The following is a 17,270-nucleotide window of genomic DNA, read 5'->3' on the forward strand; positions in this document are numbered from 1 at the left end:
TAGAAAAGTGAAACTGAGATCTGTAAAATACATAAATTTTAACCAAAAAATCCTTCTTTTAATAATGTCCTGGAGTTCCCTTCGTGGCTCAGTGGTTAATGAATCCGACTACGAACCATGAGGTTGCGGGTTTGATCCCTGGCCTTGCTCAGTGGGTTAAGGATCTGGCATTGCCGTGAGCTGTGGTGTAGGTTGCAGATGCGGCTCGGAAACCCCGTTGCTGCGGCTCTGGTGTAGGCCAGCAGCTACAGCTCCAGTTCGACCCCTAGCCTGGGAACCTCCATATGCCGAGAGAGCAACCCTAGAAAAGGCAAAAAGACAAAAAATAAATAAATAAATAAAATTAAAAAAAAAAATAATGTCCTAAAACTTCATTACTAATTAAGTCAATCAGCATTAAGAGGCCTACATCTTAAAAAAACAACCACAGAAAGAAAATTATTCTTTTTTCCGCATTCCTATTCATCACAGAAATCACTCTCATCACCCACAAATCAACAGAAACAGTCATTTCTTCCTTAGAGCATAAATTTTCCAAAGTGAGGTCACTAGACCAGCAGCATCAGCAGCGTCACCTGGAAAGGTGTCACAGGTGCTAATTCCCCAGCCCATCCAACCTAAGTCAGAAACTCTGGACTTCAATCCTCCAAAAGACGCTGATGCATGCTGCACGCTGAGGTCGTCAAACCACTGTCTTGGAAAATGGCTGTTTCTTTCTACCACGGCAGGATCCATTTAGCTGCTTCTCTTCCTCATCTCTCTACTCTTTCTCACATTTTGCACAACCCAAAGATTTTCTCATTTGAATGATTAATTCAACAATAACACTGTGAGGATTTCTTTTTAAAATGTGAGACTGCCTTTTAAATCAATCAGTTTGAACACTTTTTATTATACATAAATTATGAGCTGTTTATATAGACATATTTTTAATGTGTCAACAAACATAAGAAGACTCCTATATAAAAATCATTTTGTAAAGGGCCTTTTTCTTTTCATTCCATCTTAAGCTGTCTACAAAATAACATTTGTAGGAAAATTTTTAAATAAATCATTATAAGTGTCAAAGTTTACAAAGAAGAAATTATTCCACAGCCATCAAAATTATCATTTTTACAAAAACATCTCTTTTGACATTTATACGATCCGCTCCTTCACTGCATCTTACTCACCTGTGTACATAATGCAGCTGATGAACTGAATCAATTGCTATCACCATCTCAGCCAAGTAAAATCGAGCCATATCTTCGGGCAATCTATCTTCAAATTTGCTGAGTAGAGTAAGCAAATCCCCACCAACGTAATAATCCATAACCAGGTACTGGGAATGAAAAAATAAGGTGTACTCAATCAAAAGGCTGAAAAATCAATGTATTTAATGTAACCCAAGGTCAAATAGCACTGGATCAAGTATCTTTGTTGTTAGTTAACAAGAAGCTTCTAAGATGATCAGCAGCAATCATTTTGTCTTGAATATTTCATAAAGCAGTTATATAAATCTTCTAAAAATTAGGGCAGGGAGTTCCCTGGTGGCTCAGTGGATTAAGAATCTGGCATTGTCACTGCTGTGGCTCTGGTTACAGCTGTGGCATGGGTTCAATCCCTGGCCCAGGAACTTCTGCACACCCCAGGCGTGGCCAAAAAAAAAAAACCCCACACCTAGGGCAGGGAAGAACAGAGGATTATCATTATTGTGATGTTGTATTTTGGTAAGATAAAAATAAGGGAAAGTAACAACACCGTCATCATCACCATCAACCTACAATAAAAAACCAGTTTTACCAACACGTCACAGAAAAATATTTTAATTCTCCGAAAAGGTTTTAAAAACTCATTATAGGAGTTCCCGTCATAGCGCAGTGGTTAACGAACCCGACTAGGAACCATGAGGTTGCGGGTTCGGTCCCCGCCCTTGCTCAGTGGGTTGAGGATCCGGCGTTGCCTGTGAGCTATGGTGTAGGTTGCAGACGCGGCTCGGATCCAGCGTTGCTGTGGCTCTGGTGTAGGCTGGTGGCTACAGCTCCGAATAGACCCCTAGCCTGGGAACCTCCATATGCCGCGAGAGCGGCCCAAGAAAATGGCAAAAAAACAAAAAACAAAAAAAACAAAAAAACCCCTCATTATATAAGACAGTCATTTATGTTGAATATATTCATCTTCAACGGCATTACATGTTCCTTATTTCATCATGGATCAGTAACAACTTTATTATGACCAGCACCTGGATCAGCATTTGGAAGCCACTGTTATACAGAATACAGAGCAATTCCCACTATATATACATTTCTGATTCTGTACAAGTATCAGAGCAGACATACATATACTCAGAAGGTAACTAATTTTAGATATGGACTCTTATGGGTATGTGTGTATGACACTGTGATTTATAATAAGAGACATATTTTTTGGAATAGAGCAGAGAGTTCCTTAAAACTCTTGGAATTAACTGACAAGATAAAAGTGTCTTTTGTTATTTCTGACAAGACCCTTTCAACCACAGCTAAGTTTATGTTAATGAGGTGACTTTTAGAAAACCCCTAAGAAACCTAAGGAAAAACCAGGGAAAACAACCAAAATTAAAAGACTGGAACTTTCAGTCTCACACCCCACCCTCCAACCCCTCCTCCTACTACCTCCAGGCAAAGAGAATATAAGCTGAATCAATCATCAATGGCCATAAGATCCAGCAATCCCACTTCTAGGCATATATCCATAGAAAACTCTAATTGAAAAAGATACATGCACCCCAATGTAAATAGCAGCACTGTTCACAACAGTCAAGACATGCAAACAACCTAATTGAAAGATGAATAGAGGGAGTTCCCATAGTGGCGAGGCAGAAACGAATCCGACTGGGAACCGTGAGACTGCAGGTTCGATCCCTGGCCTCACTCAGTGGGTTAAGGATCTGGCGTTGCCATGAGCTGTTGTATAGGTCGCAGACTTAGCTCAGATCTGGCGTGGCTGTGGCGTAGGCCGGCAGCTGTAGCTCTGACTGGATCCCTAGCCTGGGAACTCCACATTATGCAGGTGCGGCCCTAGAAAAGACAAAAAAAAAAAAAAAAGACCAAAAAAAAAAGAAAAAAAGATGAATGGATAAAGAAGATGTGGCATACATAAAATGGAATATTACTCAGCCATAAAAAAGAATGAACCAATGCCATTTGCAGCAATGTAGATACAATTAGAGATTCTCATACTAAGTGAGGTTAAGTGGGAAAGAGACAAATACCATATGATATCACACATATGGAATCTAAACTATGACATAAATGAACTTATTTTTAAAACAAACTCACATGCACAGAAAACAAACTTAAGGTTACCAGAAGGGAAAGGGAGTGAGAGAAGGATAAATTGGGAATCTCTGAGCTACAGAAACAAAAGTAACCTATGAACTTCTGACTGGTGGGTTGAGGTGGGGGGCACTCTTGTAAGACTGAACCCTTCACTGTGAGATTTAATGTCATCTCCAGGTAGACAATATCAGAATTGAGTTAAATTATAAGAAACCCAGCTGGTGTCACAAAAGTGCCTGATGTATGGAAAAGCCACACATTTAATGTCAGAAGTGAAGTAGTATGCAAAGAGTGCCCTGTGTGTAATATACATAAAAACAATAGTCTTCCTTTACAGTGTGTGTATACCAAAAAAGAAAAAACAAAGAATACATACCAAAATGCTGACAGGGATCATCTCTGGGTTGCTGGATTACAGACTATGTCTTAGCTTTTGGTTATCTTCTAAATTGTTTCATAAACATGTGTTACATACACATGTGCATACTGTTATGTCATGTCATGCCATGCTATTTGTGAGTGAAAACTAGACATAGTAGAAAAGATGGGCTTTATAGTCAGAGAGACCTGTATTCAAACTCTGACTCTAAGTTATAAGTGGCTTTTAGAAAATAACTTCATTTCTTTGATACTTTACTTTCTCATCTATAAAACTACAATAATGATATATTTTTCAGAGTATATCACTTAGCATGAAGGTTAGTAAACAGAATAAATATACATGTCAGTTATAACATCTTGAAGTTAAGGTGACTTTATTATAGAATGGAGTTATTTCAAGGATATTATCAAGTTGACATTAAGATTTAAAAAGTCTAGAGAAAATTCACATTCTTATTACTACATATTAAAATTATAGGCATGGGCAATTTTGTTTTTTAAATTTCATTAGGGTATTATATTACAAAGCTGTATTAGTTTCAGGTATACAACAAAGTGAATTAGTTATACATTATACATATATTCATTCCTTTTCAGATTCTTTTCCCATATATATTACTACACAGTATTGAGTAGATTTTCCGGTGCTATACAGTAGGCCCTTGTTACTTAAAATAAACTTATTTCATGTTTTAAATCTTTGAAAATTAGGCCAAGAATGTATTTCAAATCCTGGTGTATGGTTTACTTGCTATATTTACTAGACCTAATGTTTAACAGGCTCTGTCAAGAAGATTAGATCAAACTAATTTTATATAATAAAATTTTATTAACATAAATATGTTGCTAGAAATGGCAATGGATATGGAGAAGAAATTCATGGCTCTTACTTTAAAAAGAAGTATTTCAGCACAGCGGCAAACACAGAAACTTTCCAAACAAGTCTACTATTAAAATTGGAATCTAATATTTATACATAGAAAGTTGTAAAACGGGAGTTCCCGTCGTGGCACAGTGGTTAACGAATCCGACTAGGAACCATGAGGTTGCGGGTTCGATGATCCCTGGCCTTGCTCAGTGGATTAACGATCCGGCGTTGCCATGAGTTGTGGTGTAGGTCGCAGAGGCGGCTTGGATCCCGTGTTTCTGTGGCTGTGGCGTAGGCCAGTGGCTACAGCTCCAATTGGACCCCTAGCCTGGGAACCTCCATATGCCATGGGAAACGGCCCTAGAAAAGGCAAAAAAAAAAAAAAAAAAATTATCAAACATAACTCATTTCTACCATAAACATTTACGAGGTGCCAATCAGGATTTTTTTGGTACCAAAAAGAGGATAAAGAGATGAAAGTCTTGTATATCAAAGGCTTTTCTCTCTTGAAAGTGTATTCTGGCCACTCCTAAGGTCTGAATACACCATTTATCAGTAAACTGCTAAAAAATAATCACTTCAACATTTTTGCCACCCATGGTCACCATTCAAAACTTAGCTCCCTGAGTCATCGTCTATCTTCTACTATTGTCCACATACTTCTATGTGCTTCCCTTAATAAACCCAAGACTCGGAGTTTCCGTCGTGGCGCAGTGGTTAACGAATCCGACTAGGAACCATGAGGTTGCGGGTTCGGTCCCTGCCCTTGCTCAGTGGGTTAACGATCCAGCGTTGCCGTGAGCTGTGGTGTAGGTTGCAAATGCGGCTCGGATCCCGCGTTGCTGTGGCTCTGGCGTAGGCCGGTGGCTACAGCTCCGATTCAACCCCTAGCCTGGGAACCTCCATATGCCACAGGGGCGGCCCAAGAAATAGCAAAAAGACAAAAAAAAAAAAAAACAAAAAAAACCCAAGACTCTAGATCCCTTGGCCTCCAACCTTTCAATGTGCTTCACTGAAACTCTTCTACAGCCAACAAACAACCCTGAGATAGAATAAAAAATGATGGATGAACACATAAGTACTCCTAGCTTTCCTTTCCTGCTGCCTGCTAAACAGCGTTTTGGCTTTGCCTACTCACATTCTTTCCCTACCTTGCCCTTGGAGGTATAGCAGCTGTAGTTAAGACAGAATTCAGCAACTGGGAGAAGCACGATGCAGGAAACACAAAAGAAGAGTCTCAAGAGAAAAGCCATGAGTTGAAAGCGAGCGATACTTGCAATAGGGTTTTAGTGTTAGAGAGACAAGGTGTATCCAAAAAGGCAGACGAGCAATAACCTCACAAGGAAAAAACCTCCTTTTCCTCTATAACACATCCCAGTGAATGTCTCAAAGATCTGGAAGTCACTCTTTTATTCACTCCAACATTCAACTAAATCACCAAGGTCTTGTTGAGTCTATTTCCTACTAAATCTCTGTCAAGTCCATTTACTTCTATCCCTACCACTACCAACAATCCTAATCCAGGCTCCTGGCCTTTCCTGACAATATTACTACTACAGACTTAAGGCCAAAGTGAATAGCTTTCTACAATATATTTTATTCTGTAAACAATTTGCTTTGGAATGGAAAAGAGACTACAGAACAAGAGAGGGAACAAATAAATTCATTTACTAATTCTAAAAATATGTATATATAAGAACCTACTATGTGCTAACATTACATTTATGCAATGGAGATACTACAATAAATAAATCGTAGTTCCTGCCTTCATTGGCATTTACAATCGAATAAAGGAGAAAACACAAATTAATAGGCCCTTTCAGTGTAATATACATCTTTGACAAGGCTAAGCAGAAGGTACTGCTGCAGGCTCTTAAAGGAAAGATCCTAACCTTTTAATCAGGTTCATTCATTCGTTTGCCCAAAATTTATTTTTGTACAATAAATTACCTAAACCAAGTAGTGAAATATTATCTAAACCAAGTAGTTAAATATTCCACTCTTTCCCCCAATTTAATTGAAAAGCCTCCTCGGAAAGGATGCTAAATACACTGCTCCTGGACACTCTATTCTGCTATCATTGTCTATTTATATATCAATATCATATGGTTCTCACTGGCTAATTAGTAAAATTTAACATCTGGTAGGACAAGTTCCTACTTATAGACTACATTTAAAATATTACTCAATATGGCAAAAGCATCTTTAAACAAGTTAAGAAAACTATAGACTGAGAGGCGATATTCCCAAGACATGTCAAGGAGATAATACTACTAACATAAAGAGCTCCACAGTTTTCATGTGGTGCAGTGGGTTAAGGATCTGGTGTTGTCACTGCGGTGGCCCAGGTTGCTGCTGTGGCATGGGTTCAACCCCTGGCCTGGGAACTTCCACATGCCATGGGCACAAACCCCAAAAATAAATAAATGAGCTCCTACCAGCTGTAAAGAGGGCAAGCAATCCAACAAAACTAGGCCAAGGCTATTAACAGTTAACTCACATAAGAGGGAGTACAATTAGACAACACAGAATCAAAACCAAACACAATTAGCCAATTCATACATGATCAAAACAACAAGATATATTTCACCAATTAGATTAGCAAAAAGACCCTTACCAGTCTGGGGAAAGTGACTTAAAACAACACTACTTTTTGGAAGATGAAAGACTACAACCATTTGGCAAAGTAATATCAGAGTTATCTATTCAATTTTAAAAGGTACATGTCCACTTTTAGGAATACAGTCAAATAAAATAAAAGCTCCAATGTGTAAAGCATGTGGGCAAGTAGGTTTATTGCTTATTTTCAAATAAGAAAATATGAACAGGAGTTCCCGTGGTGGCTCAGTGGTTAACAAATCCGACTAGGAACCATGAGGTTGCGGGTTCGATCCCTGGCCTTGCTCAGTGGGTTAAGGATCCGGCATTGCCATGAGCTGTGGCGTAGGCTGCAGACTCAGCTTGGATCCCGTGCTGCTGTGGCTCTGGTGTAGGCCAGTGGCTGCAGCTCCAATTCGACCCCTAGCCTGGGAACCTCCATATGCCGTGGGAGTGGCCCTAGAAAATGCAAAAAGACCAAAAAAAACAAAAGAAAAGAAAGAAAAAATATGAATAGAGATCAACAAGAAAGCTGTTAAATGGATCGATTCAACATACCTATTCTATGAAATATTATACAGTTGCCCAAAAGAATAAATATATATGCCCATGAGATATTTTAAGGGAAAACATCAAGCCATATAGTAATAAATACTTTGTAATTCAATTTTTATTTAAAAAAAAGGAACAAAATATACACGCACACGCAGTTATACAAAGCACGAAAAAAAGAAAGATACAGCCAAGTTAACATTAGTTTCCTCAGGAGAGTGGTATGAAAGATGAAGGTTAGAACCATTAACTTTCTCTTTGGCCGCTCCTGCCGTATGCATAAATTCCCAGGCCAAGGAAGGAACCAAACCCAGGCCACAGCAATGACAATGTGGAATCCTGAACCACTAAGTCACCAGGGAATCCCCAACTATTAACTTTTCAATGCATATAGATCTCTACTGTAAAAGGGAAAAGATCTAGTCAAGTTAAAGTTGACTGATGGAATACAGTTCTGCAAAAGGCCAAAGGTGGAGGCAAAGGTTGATAGGAATAATCCTCAACATAAAGATATACCTCATCCACATCAACAGAACAGGTGCAAATATGGATAATCTGTATATGGGGGAGGGAGGAAGAGAAATGCTGAGGTCAGAGCACAGAAAGTTAAGGGAGTTCAGGTACAAATAACCAATGGCTTTCATTTTCTCCAGGAAGTAGGAGTTACAAAATGAGAGTACAGGGATATTTATATAATGTTTCTATACCGGAGAAGGGGATCATAATTGTTACTACTGCTTTATGGCTACATAAGAAGACAGTGAAGATAAATGATTGGTCCAAACATACATTACAGAGTGGGAAGGCCAGAACTCAAGATTCTTGATCCTTTTATCAGTTCTGTTTTTACTCAGATAAAACAGAGTCAGTGTTCACTGAAAAAGCTGACTAACTATATCCACGACACACAGGAGATGCTGAGCACCACAATAACGAAAAAGAAATTAAGGATACAGGCTGCGTCTTCAGCAATTTTGTACACCTCTAGGTGTCAATATACATATCAGAAAGTTTCCAACTCTGAATTTCTAAAAAAATCTGTAATTCAAAATCTGTGCTTTTTAAGGAACTATATCCCAAGGAAAGAATGCTAAAGCATGTGAAAACACAGGTTCAGAGGAAAAAACCATTTCAGGAACACATGTGCTTTTAAAAGGCTTCATAGGGAGAATATCCAACTCCCTTATTCACTGCTTTATCACATGATGAGATTAATATTCACTCCTTAGAGCCCCACCTTCTATTTATCCCTCCTTGCTATTTTTTTATTTTACTCTTACAGAAATATCTTGCTAATTATTTCTATTTTCAGCACAAACTGGATTCCTGTAAAGCAGTTAAAGTTCATATGACTAATTACAATTTAACATGTAAATACCTTACATCCTCTAATCAGTTTATAAATGCTAATACAAGAAGTAAAAGTTTTGCTTTAAATATATTCCTATCTTTCTTCCTACCAAACATAAACAGGAAACAGAGGATAAGAAAATGTGAGGAGGAAAGAATTTTTCACTGATTCATAATACTCTAATATCTAAGTGATAAGAGGTTTATGTGTCCATATAGATGCAACTAAGTAAGTTCGTATTTAATGAATTTTTCTTAAGGAAAACAATGTTCTAATCACATCTTAATATCATTCATTAAATTATGCAACTTTTTTCAAAGCAAATAAAATGCATATATGCAATGACTCTACATAATTTTTTCAGAAACTGGCTGCAGTGATATTTGAGCATGTTACAAATGAAAAGTCAAATCACTTACCACAGCTCTCCTGAAGTATATAGCTCTGTAAATCACGTTACTTATTTGACCGCTTTAGGACAACTAGGGTTAAAAGTTATTTTGGAAAATAACTATGTATAATTAGGTTTCCTTATCTAAAACTGGGTTTGTCAACATTTTTCAATGTTTTTATTTTCTAATTATCTTATAAATATTCAAAATAAACTCTTTAATGGTAACAGAAAATTTAGAGCTTCTGACTCCTGAGACTAATATACCATGAAGGTTCCCTTAAACTCAAGAAAAGCTAGCAGTTTACCAAAGATCTGAGTACTAGGGCATTTCAGTCCTCTTCCAGTTACAGTGGAATTTTAATTCTAATATAATTAATGACTGCTTTACATGCACAATTTCTGAGACATTTGTGAAAAAAATATTAATCCTAATGTCAAATGTGAAAAGCACAGATAAGGCTAAATAACTCATAGGAGAGAGAATGATAAGTCAGGCTTTTCAATGAAAATTAGGCAAAATTTTGCTATATAAAATTTGGTATTTGGACACTTTATTTCCCTATCTATTCATTTCTATGTTTATAACAAAATGTCAAGTTGTAAGCAATCCATAAATATACAGTGTTGCATCCATCTACAATGGAATACACTGTCATAGTTGGTTTCAGTCCTTATTTAAATAAGGACTTATTTAAATAAGCTTTTCAAAGTCATCATGATAAACAAAATTTTGCCAAGCAAATACTCAGCATGTGTTTGATTTACTCTTAATTTTGCTGATAAATCTATGCATAATATATTTGCATTAATACAGTCACCCACAAAATTTAATATAAGTATAGTAAATTCAAGTCAAATATTAGTCCATTTAACAACTGAGCAACCAGCACATGCAAAGCTCTATGTTACAACTTTTAAACAATTCTGACTATAACCCACAGTAATAAATATATATGGTTTATATGATTACTCAGTATACATTATCAAAGAAAGAAGTGCTATAAAACAGTATTTACTCTTACTACTTGAACTCTATCATTTTCTGTTCTATTTAATTTTTAAATGCTGGTTGTAACCCATTAAACTGATTTTATGACTCACTAATGGGTAACAATTTACAGTTTGAAAAACACCATCACACTCTAAAAGTATGTAAGGGATATAAAGACGGTAATGATCCTGTTTGAACACCTGGATCTGGATCTGGCTTGAAATCAGATAAATCCCACAACTATTAAGTTACACTAACCTTTACTGAGGGTTTATATCACTTATTTAATTTTTCAAAGCTGTACCAAAAAAAATCAAAGATTTGTATAATCATACATAGGTTAATCATACAATAGCAGGACTAAAAAATGTAAAGCTAAAAGGAAATAAAGATTAATTCAAATTGGGAATTCTGGAAATACTGTTAAGATGTAGAATTTGAGCACAGTTTTAAAGTATTAGACTTCAACAGGAGAGTGGCAGGAAGAGGAAGAGGAGCGGCACTAGTATGAAAGGTACCATGGACAATACAGACAAGAAGGAAGCATACAAAGAATGCTCAAAACTGCCAAGGTTTCCCCTGAGCCTGAAACACAAGGGAAGGGCAGGCCCAACATTTCCAGTCATATCTTTATTTACCACAATATTACACTTAACACCATTAATGGTTTCCTCTACCATCTCTCCTTTCTTTAGTTTCCATGGTGCAGTGTTTTGATTCTTTCTGGCTCTGGCCATTTCCACCGGTTTTCTACTTCATGGGGCACCCTATCTCTGTCTTCTCTAGGCAAACTTGTTTCCTCATTTTATAAGCACTACTCAGTGATTCTCCTGGTAGTCACTGTTATCTATAAAAGACATCAGCCAACTTTTCCTCTAAAGCACCAGATAGTAAATACTTTAGGCGTGGCTGGTCAAGCTGCAAAATGAAAGATATTATATAGGTATGCATATAATAAGAGAAAACAAAATTTCCACATATTTCACTGGCAAAATTCAAAATGTGTTAATAATAATTTAGCACAATTTTGTAATACAAACTAATGAGAAAACAAAATGCTTTTGTGGGGAGAGGGGACTATAACAGTTTGCTTAACTGAGGTTCAAAAGTCTGTGTTCCCTATCGCCAAAAGTCAATTACAAAGGTTAATCTGTATATGCTGATCTGTAATGAGATTTAACACATTTCATCTGTGGAACTATCTATTCATGAAGACAGGTACTGCCAAACACTGATATCAGTTCATTTGTCTATCATTTTAACTTAGCATATTCCTCCCTTAGAAGGCATGTGGAGAATGCTATTAAATTTTTTTCCCCATAACTTGTGTTTAATATGCCATTACACAACAGATTAACCACTTCTAACTGAAAATTAGGCACAAATTCTCAATTGCCCAGTTAAATGGATTTTGAACTATGGACATTTCCTTTGCATTACATCAAGTCCCCAAAAATGATTCCAGAACTGTAGTTTGAGCTCAAATGATCGATCTACTGCAAATCTGTGGCAAAATGAAGATCTCGCTCCTTTTTACTTTTGACAGCCTGGGAAGTAGATATAGCAGCTTGACATTACTTGTGATTCAAACACTATTACTTGTTAAAATGACTTCACCACAGCATTAAGTGTTGCTTTGCTCTGTAGTTTTATGTTAAATTTATTTTTAAAACATATCAAGTCTACAGGGAAAGCTAATTTCCAAACCTATTCAATACCTGATAACAATGGTTGAGGATGGGGGTTCTGGTTCAGAAATATTTCAATCTTCCTCCTTGGTTCAAAATATTGGAATAAAATGTTACCACTGCAAAACCAGTGAATGGTTGTATGGTATAGCAAGGATGTTAACCTTTGATTTCTTTCTTTCTTTCTTTCTTTTTTTTTTTTTTTTCTTTTTAGGGCTGCTCTGGCAATATATGGAAGTTTCCAGGCTAGGGGTCTAAACCAGAGCTACTGCTGGGGGCCTACACCACAGCCCCACCAACACTGGATCCCTGGCCACTGAGTGAGGCCAGGGATCAAACCCGTGTCCTCATGGATCCTAGTTGGGATCGTTAACCATTGATCCATGAAGGGAACCTCCTACCTTTAATTTCTGATCAAAATTCATGGAAATGATAATAGTTGTTTCCACAAGGCTGAATGAAGTGCAATGTTGATATTGCTGGTTCAACACGTAATATATTCAAATATTTGCTGCAAACTAACTGCTGATTAATGAGAGAATGCACATCCACAGTCTTAAAGCACCTAATATTTTCACATGATTTGTAAATCTGTCCAAATAGCCTTTTTCTGCTCCACACATATCTTCACACTTTCAAATAATATGGACTATAATGATTTCACACTAATTTCTCAGGTACTTCAAATTCAAGCAATGACTCTTCAAATAACTCAGCAGAATCAGCAACATCTTTCAACTCAAGAGCCAAAGAAAACTTCTCAATGTAACAGGAAATGATTATTCCTCTGGATTATTTCTCCATCATTGATGTTACTCCCAGTGTCCTCAAATCTTTGAGCAAATGCACTCACCAAGAGGCTAATAGTCTCAGATAAGTTTCTTTTCTGCAAACCCAGTTCTTTGGCTGCTGCAATCAAACATGATTTACTTAACACTGGTACACAGCTTCCTTTGCTTGATTAACAGATGAGCCACTCAGGAGACTACAGTTGTAGCCTCATTTTCATTTTTAATTTTTGTGAAAAAAACTCTGCTATGATAATATATTGTTTTAAATTTTCTGACTTTCTGGTTTCTGCCTTCCTGTGAGTTAGGGATGTTGTGATGAGTGCTCAGTTTGGCAATGCAGACATTTATTACAGTCCATTGGTACAACTGTAGTAGATCATGTAATAAACACCGGCTGTAATTTAATTCATTAGCAAAATAATCCATACTCCACTGTGCCTTAAAAGTATGATATTTGAGAAATCTAGTTTTCTTTCATTTGACATGAGGCATATGTCAAATGACATATGACATATGTCATATGTCATTTAAAAAAATAATAAAATGTGATAGTATAGCAATGTATAGCACTGGACTGCTATCAAGTTATAACTGTCACTGCAGATTGTAGTCTGAGTAACAGTGCAAAGCAATGAGAGTTAACACATGTAGCAGTGTTACCCCCGTCACAGCACTGGTTTCCATCGCAAATAGTCAACACTGCCACTGTAGAGCAAAAGCTGCCAGAGATAACATATAAATCAGTGGGCATGGCTGCATTTCAATAAAACTTTACAGACAATGAAATTTTAATTTTACATAATATTCAAATGTCACAAAATAACCTTCTTTTGATTTTTTTCAACTACTTAAAAATGTAAAAACAATTCTTGGCTCCCGAGTTATACAAAAACAGGTGGGCCAGGAGTTCCCATTGTGGTGCGATGGAAACAAATCCGACTAGAAACCGTGGGGTTGCGGGTTCGATCCCTGGCCTTGCTCAGTGGGCTAAGGATCCGGCATTGCCGTGAGCTGTGGTGTAGGTCACAGATGCGGCTCAGATCTGGCATTGCTCTGGCTCTGGCAAAGGCCTGCAGCAACAGCTCCGACTGGACCCCTAGCCTGGGAACCTCCATATGCTGTGGGTGTGGCCCTAAAAAGACAGAAGACAAAAAAATAAAATAAAACAAAAATAGGTGGGCCAGATTTGAGCTGCAGGCCACAGTTTACCAAAATCAGATATATAAAAACTCTTAGATGTATAGTGCTAGTCACCCTCAGAAACTTAGACATCTAACCCATTAAAAGAATCATGTGACAATTCAAACCCAACATATACCAAATCAAACTAATCATCCTCCCACTCTTGAAAATTTTCTCCTCCTCCTATATTCCCCAACTCAATTCATCAACTACCATCCACTGAATCCCATAAGCCAGACACCAGAAAACTGGGAATCATTCCAACTCCTCTCTTCTCCACTGACATTCATCAAACACAGTAAGTTCTAATTATTGTACTTCCTCAACAGTACCTGAAACCATCCTCTCTATCACCTTTATTCAAACTCTCGTTATCTGTCATCTGAATATTGCAAAAGTCTCATTAGTCTCTCTAGTTTTACCCCCTGAAATCCATCCTTCACACTGCTTCTAGGATGTTCTATATAAAATACACACTGATTAATCAGTCTGTAAAACTCCCCCTAGAAATTAAAACAAAATTGCAACTCCTCAGCATGGCCTGCCCCCTGGAAGCCTCATTTTACCCCTCTCTCCCCTTCCTTACTATAATCACACTAGCCCTTTCTCTCATTCTTCAAACACCTCAGTCCTTTCCTACCACAAACTTTCTATATTCCTAAAACAGCAGTTTTCACACCTTGCTGTATAAAAGGCCCCTGAAGTCGCATGAAAGAAAGTGGAAGGAGGAAGCCGAAAGATCAGTCAGGAGAGCTCCATTTCTATATGCTTCATTGATTGTCTAGGCTTTCAGAGATAGTATCATTTTAAAAAACAAACACAAAGGAGTTCCAAGACCAAAAAAAAAAAATTGTTTTTGAAACTCATGGCTGTGAAAGTCTAATCTCCTTACCATAACTTATAAGGTGCTATATGATATGATTCTCTCATCTCTCCTCCCTCACCCTCCTCTTTCTCTTTCCTCCCTCAAAGGGAATATAACCGATGGCTTCAAATTTCTACCCTTTTGCTCACCCAGACCTCTCTGCCTCTTCTTGCTTCATCGGTCAGCTAGCTTACATTGACCTAGAAGAGTCCTTATTGACTTCATACCTTTGAATAAGTGTTACATTTTTTTTATCTGAAATAATCCGAAAATATTATTTACTTATATTGTGGATTTTTTTTTTAGAGTCGCACCCTAGGCACATCCAAGTTCCCAGGCTAGGGGTCAAATCGGAGCTGCAGCTGTGGACCTACACCTATGCCACAGCAATGCAGGATCCGAGATGCATCTGTGACCTACACTGCAGCTCATGGCAATGCCGGATCCTTAACGCATTAAGTGGGACCAGGGATCGAACCAGTGTCCTCGTGGATACCACTCAGGTTCGTTACCACTAAGCCACAAAGGGAACTACTGATTGCGGATTCTTTGTCTGACTTTCCTTGCAAGAACATTACAAGAGTAAGAAAAGAGATCCTTCGTCTGTCTTATTCACTACTGAATCTATAGAATCTAAAGAACAGTGCCTGGAACACAGCACATGTCCAATAAATATCAAAGTCATAAAAAATGACTTATTAATTTTTATTCCACAGTGTATATAGCATAATGCCTAGCACACACCAGGAACTCAACACGTGTATGCTAAAAAAAAAAAAAAAAAAAAAGCCTTGAAATAAAAACTGAGGTCAGAAAATGAAGTCTTAAATAACAGGCCAAGGGATTATACACTCAAATAGGCAGATTTCATCTCATTTTCCTATTCACTTGTTAATCTCTTCAATCTTCAATTGGCAGTGCTTCTAATAGTTTGATTTTCCTCCAAGTTCTTTCCCAACTTCTTTTGTCAAGTGGTTCACGATGTTGATATAAAATTAGACATAGCCTAGATTTTAAATATGGCTCTACTTAAAGTAGCACAAAAGAACTCTGAAAAATATGTAAAATTCTAAATAGTAATAGAATACTACAAATAAAATATACTGGGAAAATCACACAAAAAAATCCTGACCACATTTTATAGAATTAAATGTTTGGATTTACTCTAGACTTGCTTATTAAAAAGCATAAAAAATTCCAATGGAAAGGTACTGAATTACCCCGGGTGGGGGCGGGAGGGGGGGGGGAAATCACATATTAACTAAACAACATTAAGCTCTGTGAAATTCAGCGGTTTTCTAAATAACATTTATATGTAAATAATACTTAAAGAGAAAATAATGCTAAATTCTGCCAATAAAAAGTTAATAAGCATACAGACATATAAAAATGATTCTTACCAAATTGTTGTCATCCTGGAAAGCATAATGCAAAGTTGTAATCCATTTATTGTCTCCATTCACTAACACATCCCTTTCTTCACGAAAACATGCTGTCTGAAAAGGAAAAGAAAAATTTTTTAGATATAGGACACTTTATGTAAAACTAGGAAATATACTATGCAAGCAATTGCTTAAAATATTTGTTACATTTTATGTTCTGAAAAAGGAGTACATTCAATATTACATGACTTTTTAACAAGTCAAGTTTCAAAGCACCCTCAGAAATTGGACAACTGAAAGAATACACTTAAAAATATTTTACATTTAAAAAGTGTCATTAAGTCAAAACAAAAACAAAAACAAAAATATACAGAACCCTTTAACAACCATGGCTCAACCTACTATCTAGATAATATAAAATGTCAACATTTGGTCACATTTCCTTCTGATCTTTTTGTTTTTCAGAAGATACAAAATTGAAGCCTTCTCATTCCCAAAGCATCCTCATCCTGTCCTCCTCTGATAAAACGAACAACCTGAAGTTAGTATACATTCTTCCCGGCACGTGCTCTGACTACACCTGTAGGTGTCCAAAAACAATAGAATTGTTTTTTGTGTTTTGAAAATTTACAATGAACAGTATAATTGTATTTATACTTTTCCAACTTGACTACATTTTACTCAATAATGCTGCTTTGCTTTTAATTACTATGGTATTCCACTGTATGAATAGAGCAGAACTGATGTAACCTCCCCCATAATCATGAAAACATAGGTTATTCCTAACTTTGTGCTATGTCAATGCTGCAATGAAGTTTCTCTAGGGCATACACTAGAAGTAGAAATGCTAGATACACGCATTTTCAACTTTACCAGATACAGTCAATTTTTTTTACTTACCAGATACAGTCAACTTTACCAGATACAG

At 36.9% G+C, this 17,270-nt stretch overlaps 1 protein-coding gene across 21 annotated transcripts in view; it reads right to left on the reverse strand.

The window, feature by feature from the left end:
• The window catches only part of CDC42BPA (CDC42 binding protein kinase alpha), a 290,122-nt gene that overhangs the window by 174,324 nt on the left and 98,528 nt on the right, over positions 1–17,270 (reverse strand). For all 21 annotated transcript variants that reach the window (XM_021064440.2, XM_021064437.2, XM_021064439.2 and 18 more), the window contains 2 exons: positions 16,361–16,456; positions 1,173–1,321 (listed from right to left, as the gene is read on the reverse strand). In XM_021064440.2, coding sequence (XP_020920099.1) covers positions 1,173–1,321; positions 16,361–16,456 — 245 coding nt within the window. The remainder of the gene's footprint in view (positions 1–1,172; positions 1,322–16,360; positions 16,457–17,270) is intronic.

Source organism: Sus scrofa, chromosome 10, assembly GCF_054392235.1.
Source record: "Sus scrofa isolate SSC_HxYL_T2T_F1_AM1 chromosome 10, Sscrofa_HxYL_maternal_Yorkshire_Landrace_v2.0, whole genome shotgun sequence".
Classification (NCBI taxonomy): domain Eukaryota; kingdom Metazoa; phylum Chordata; class Mammalia; order Artiodactyla; family Suidae; genus Sus; species Sus scrofa.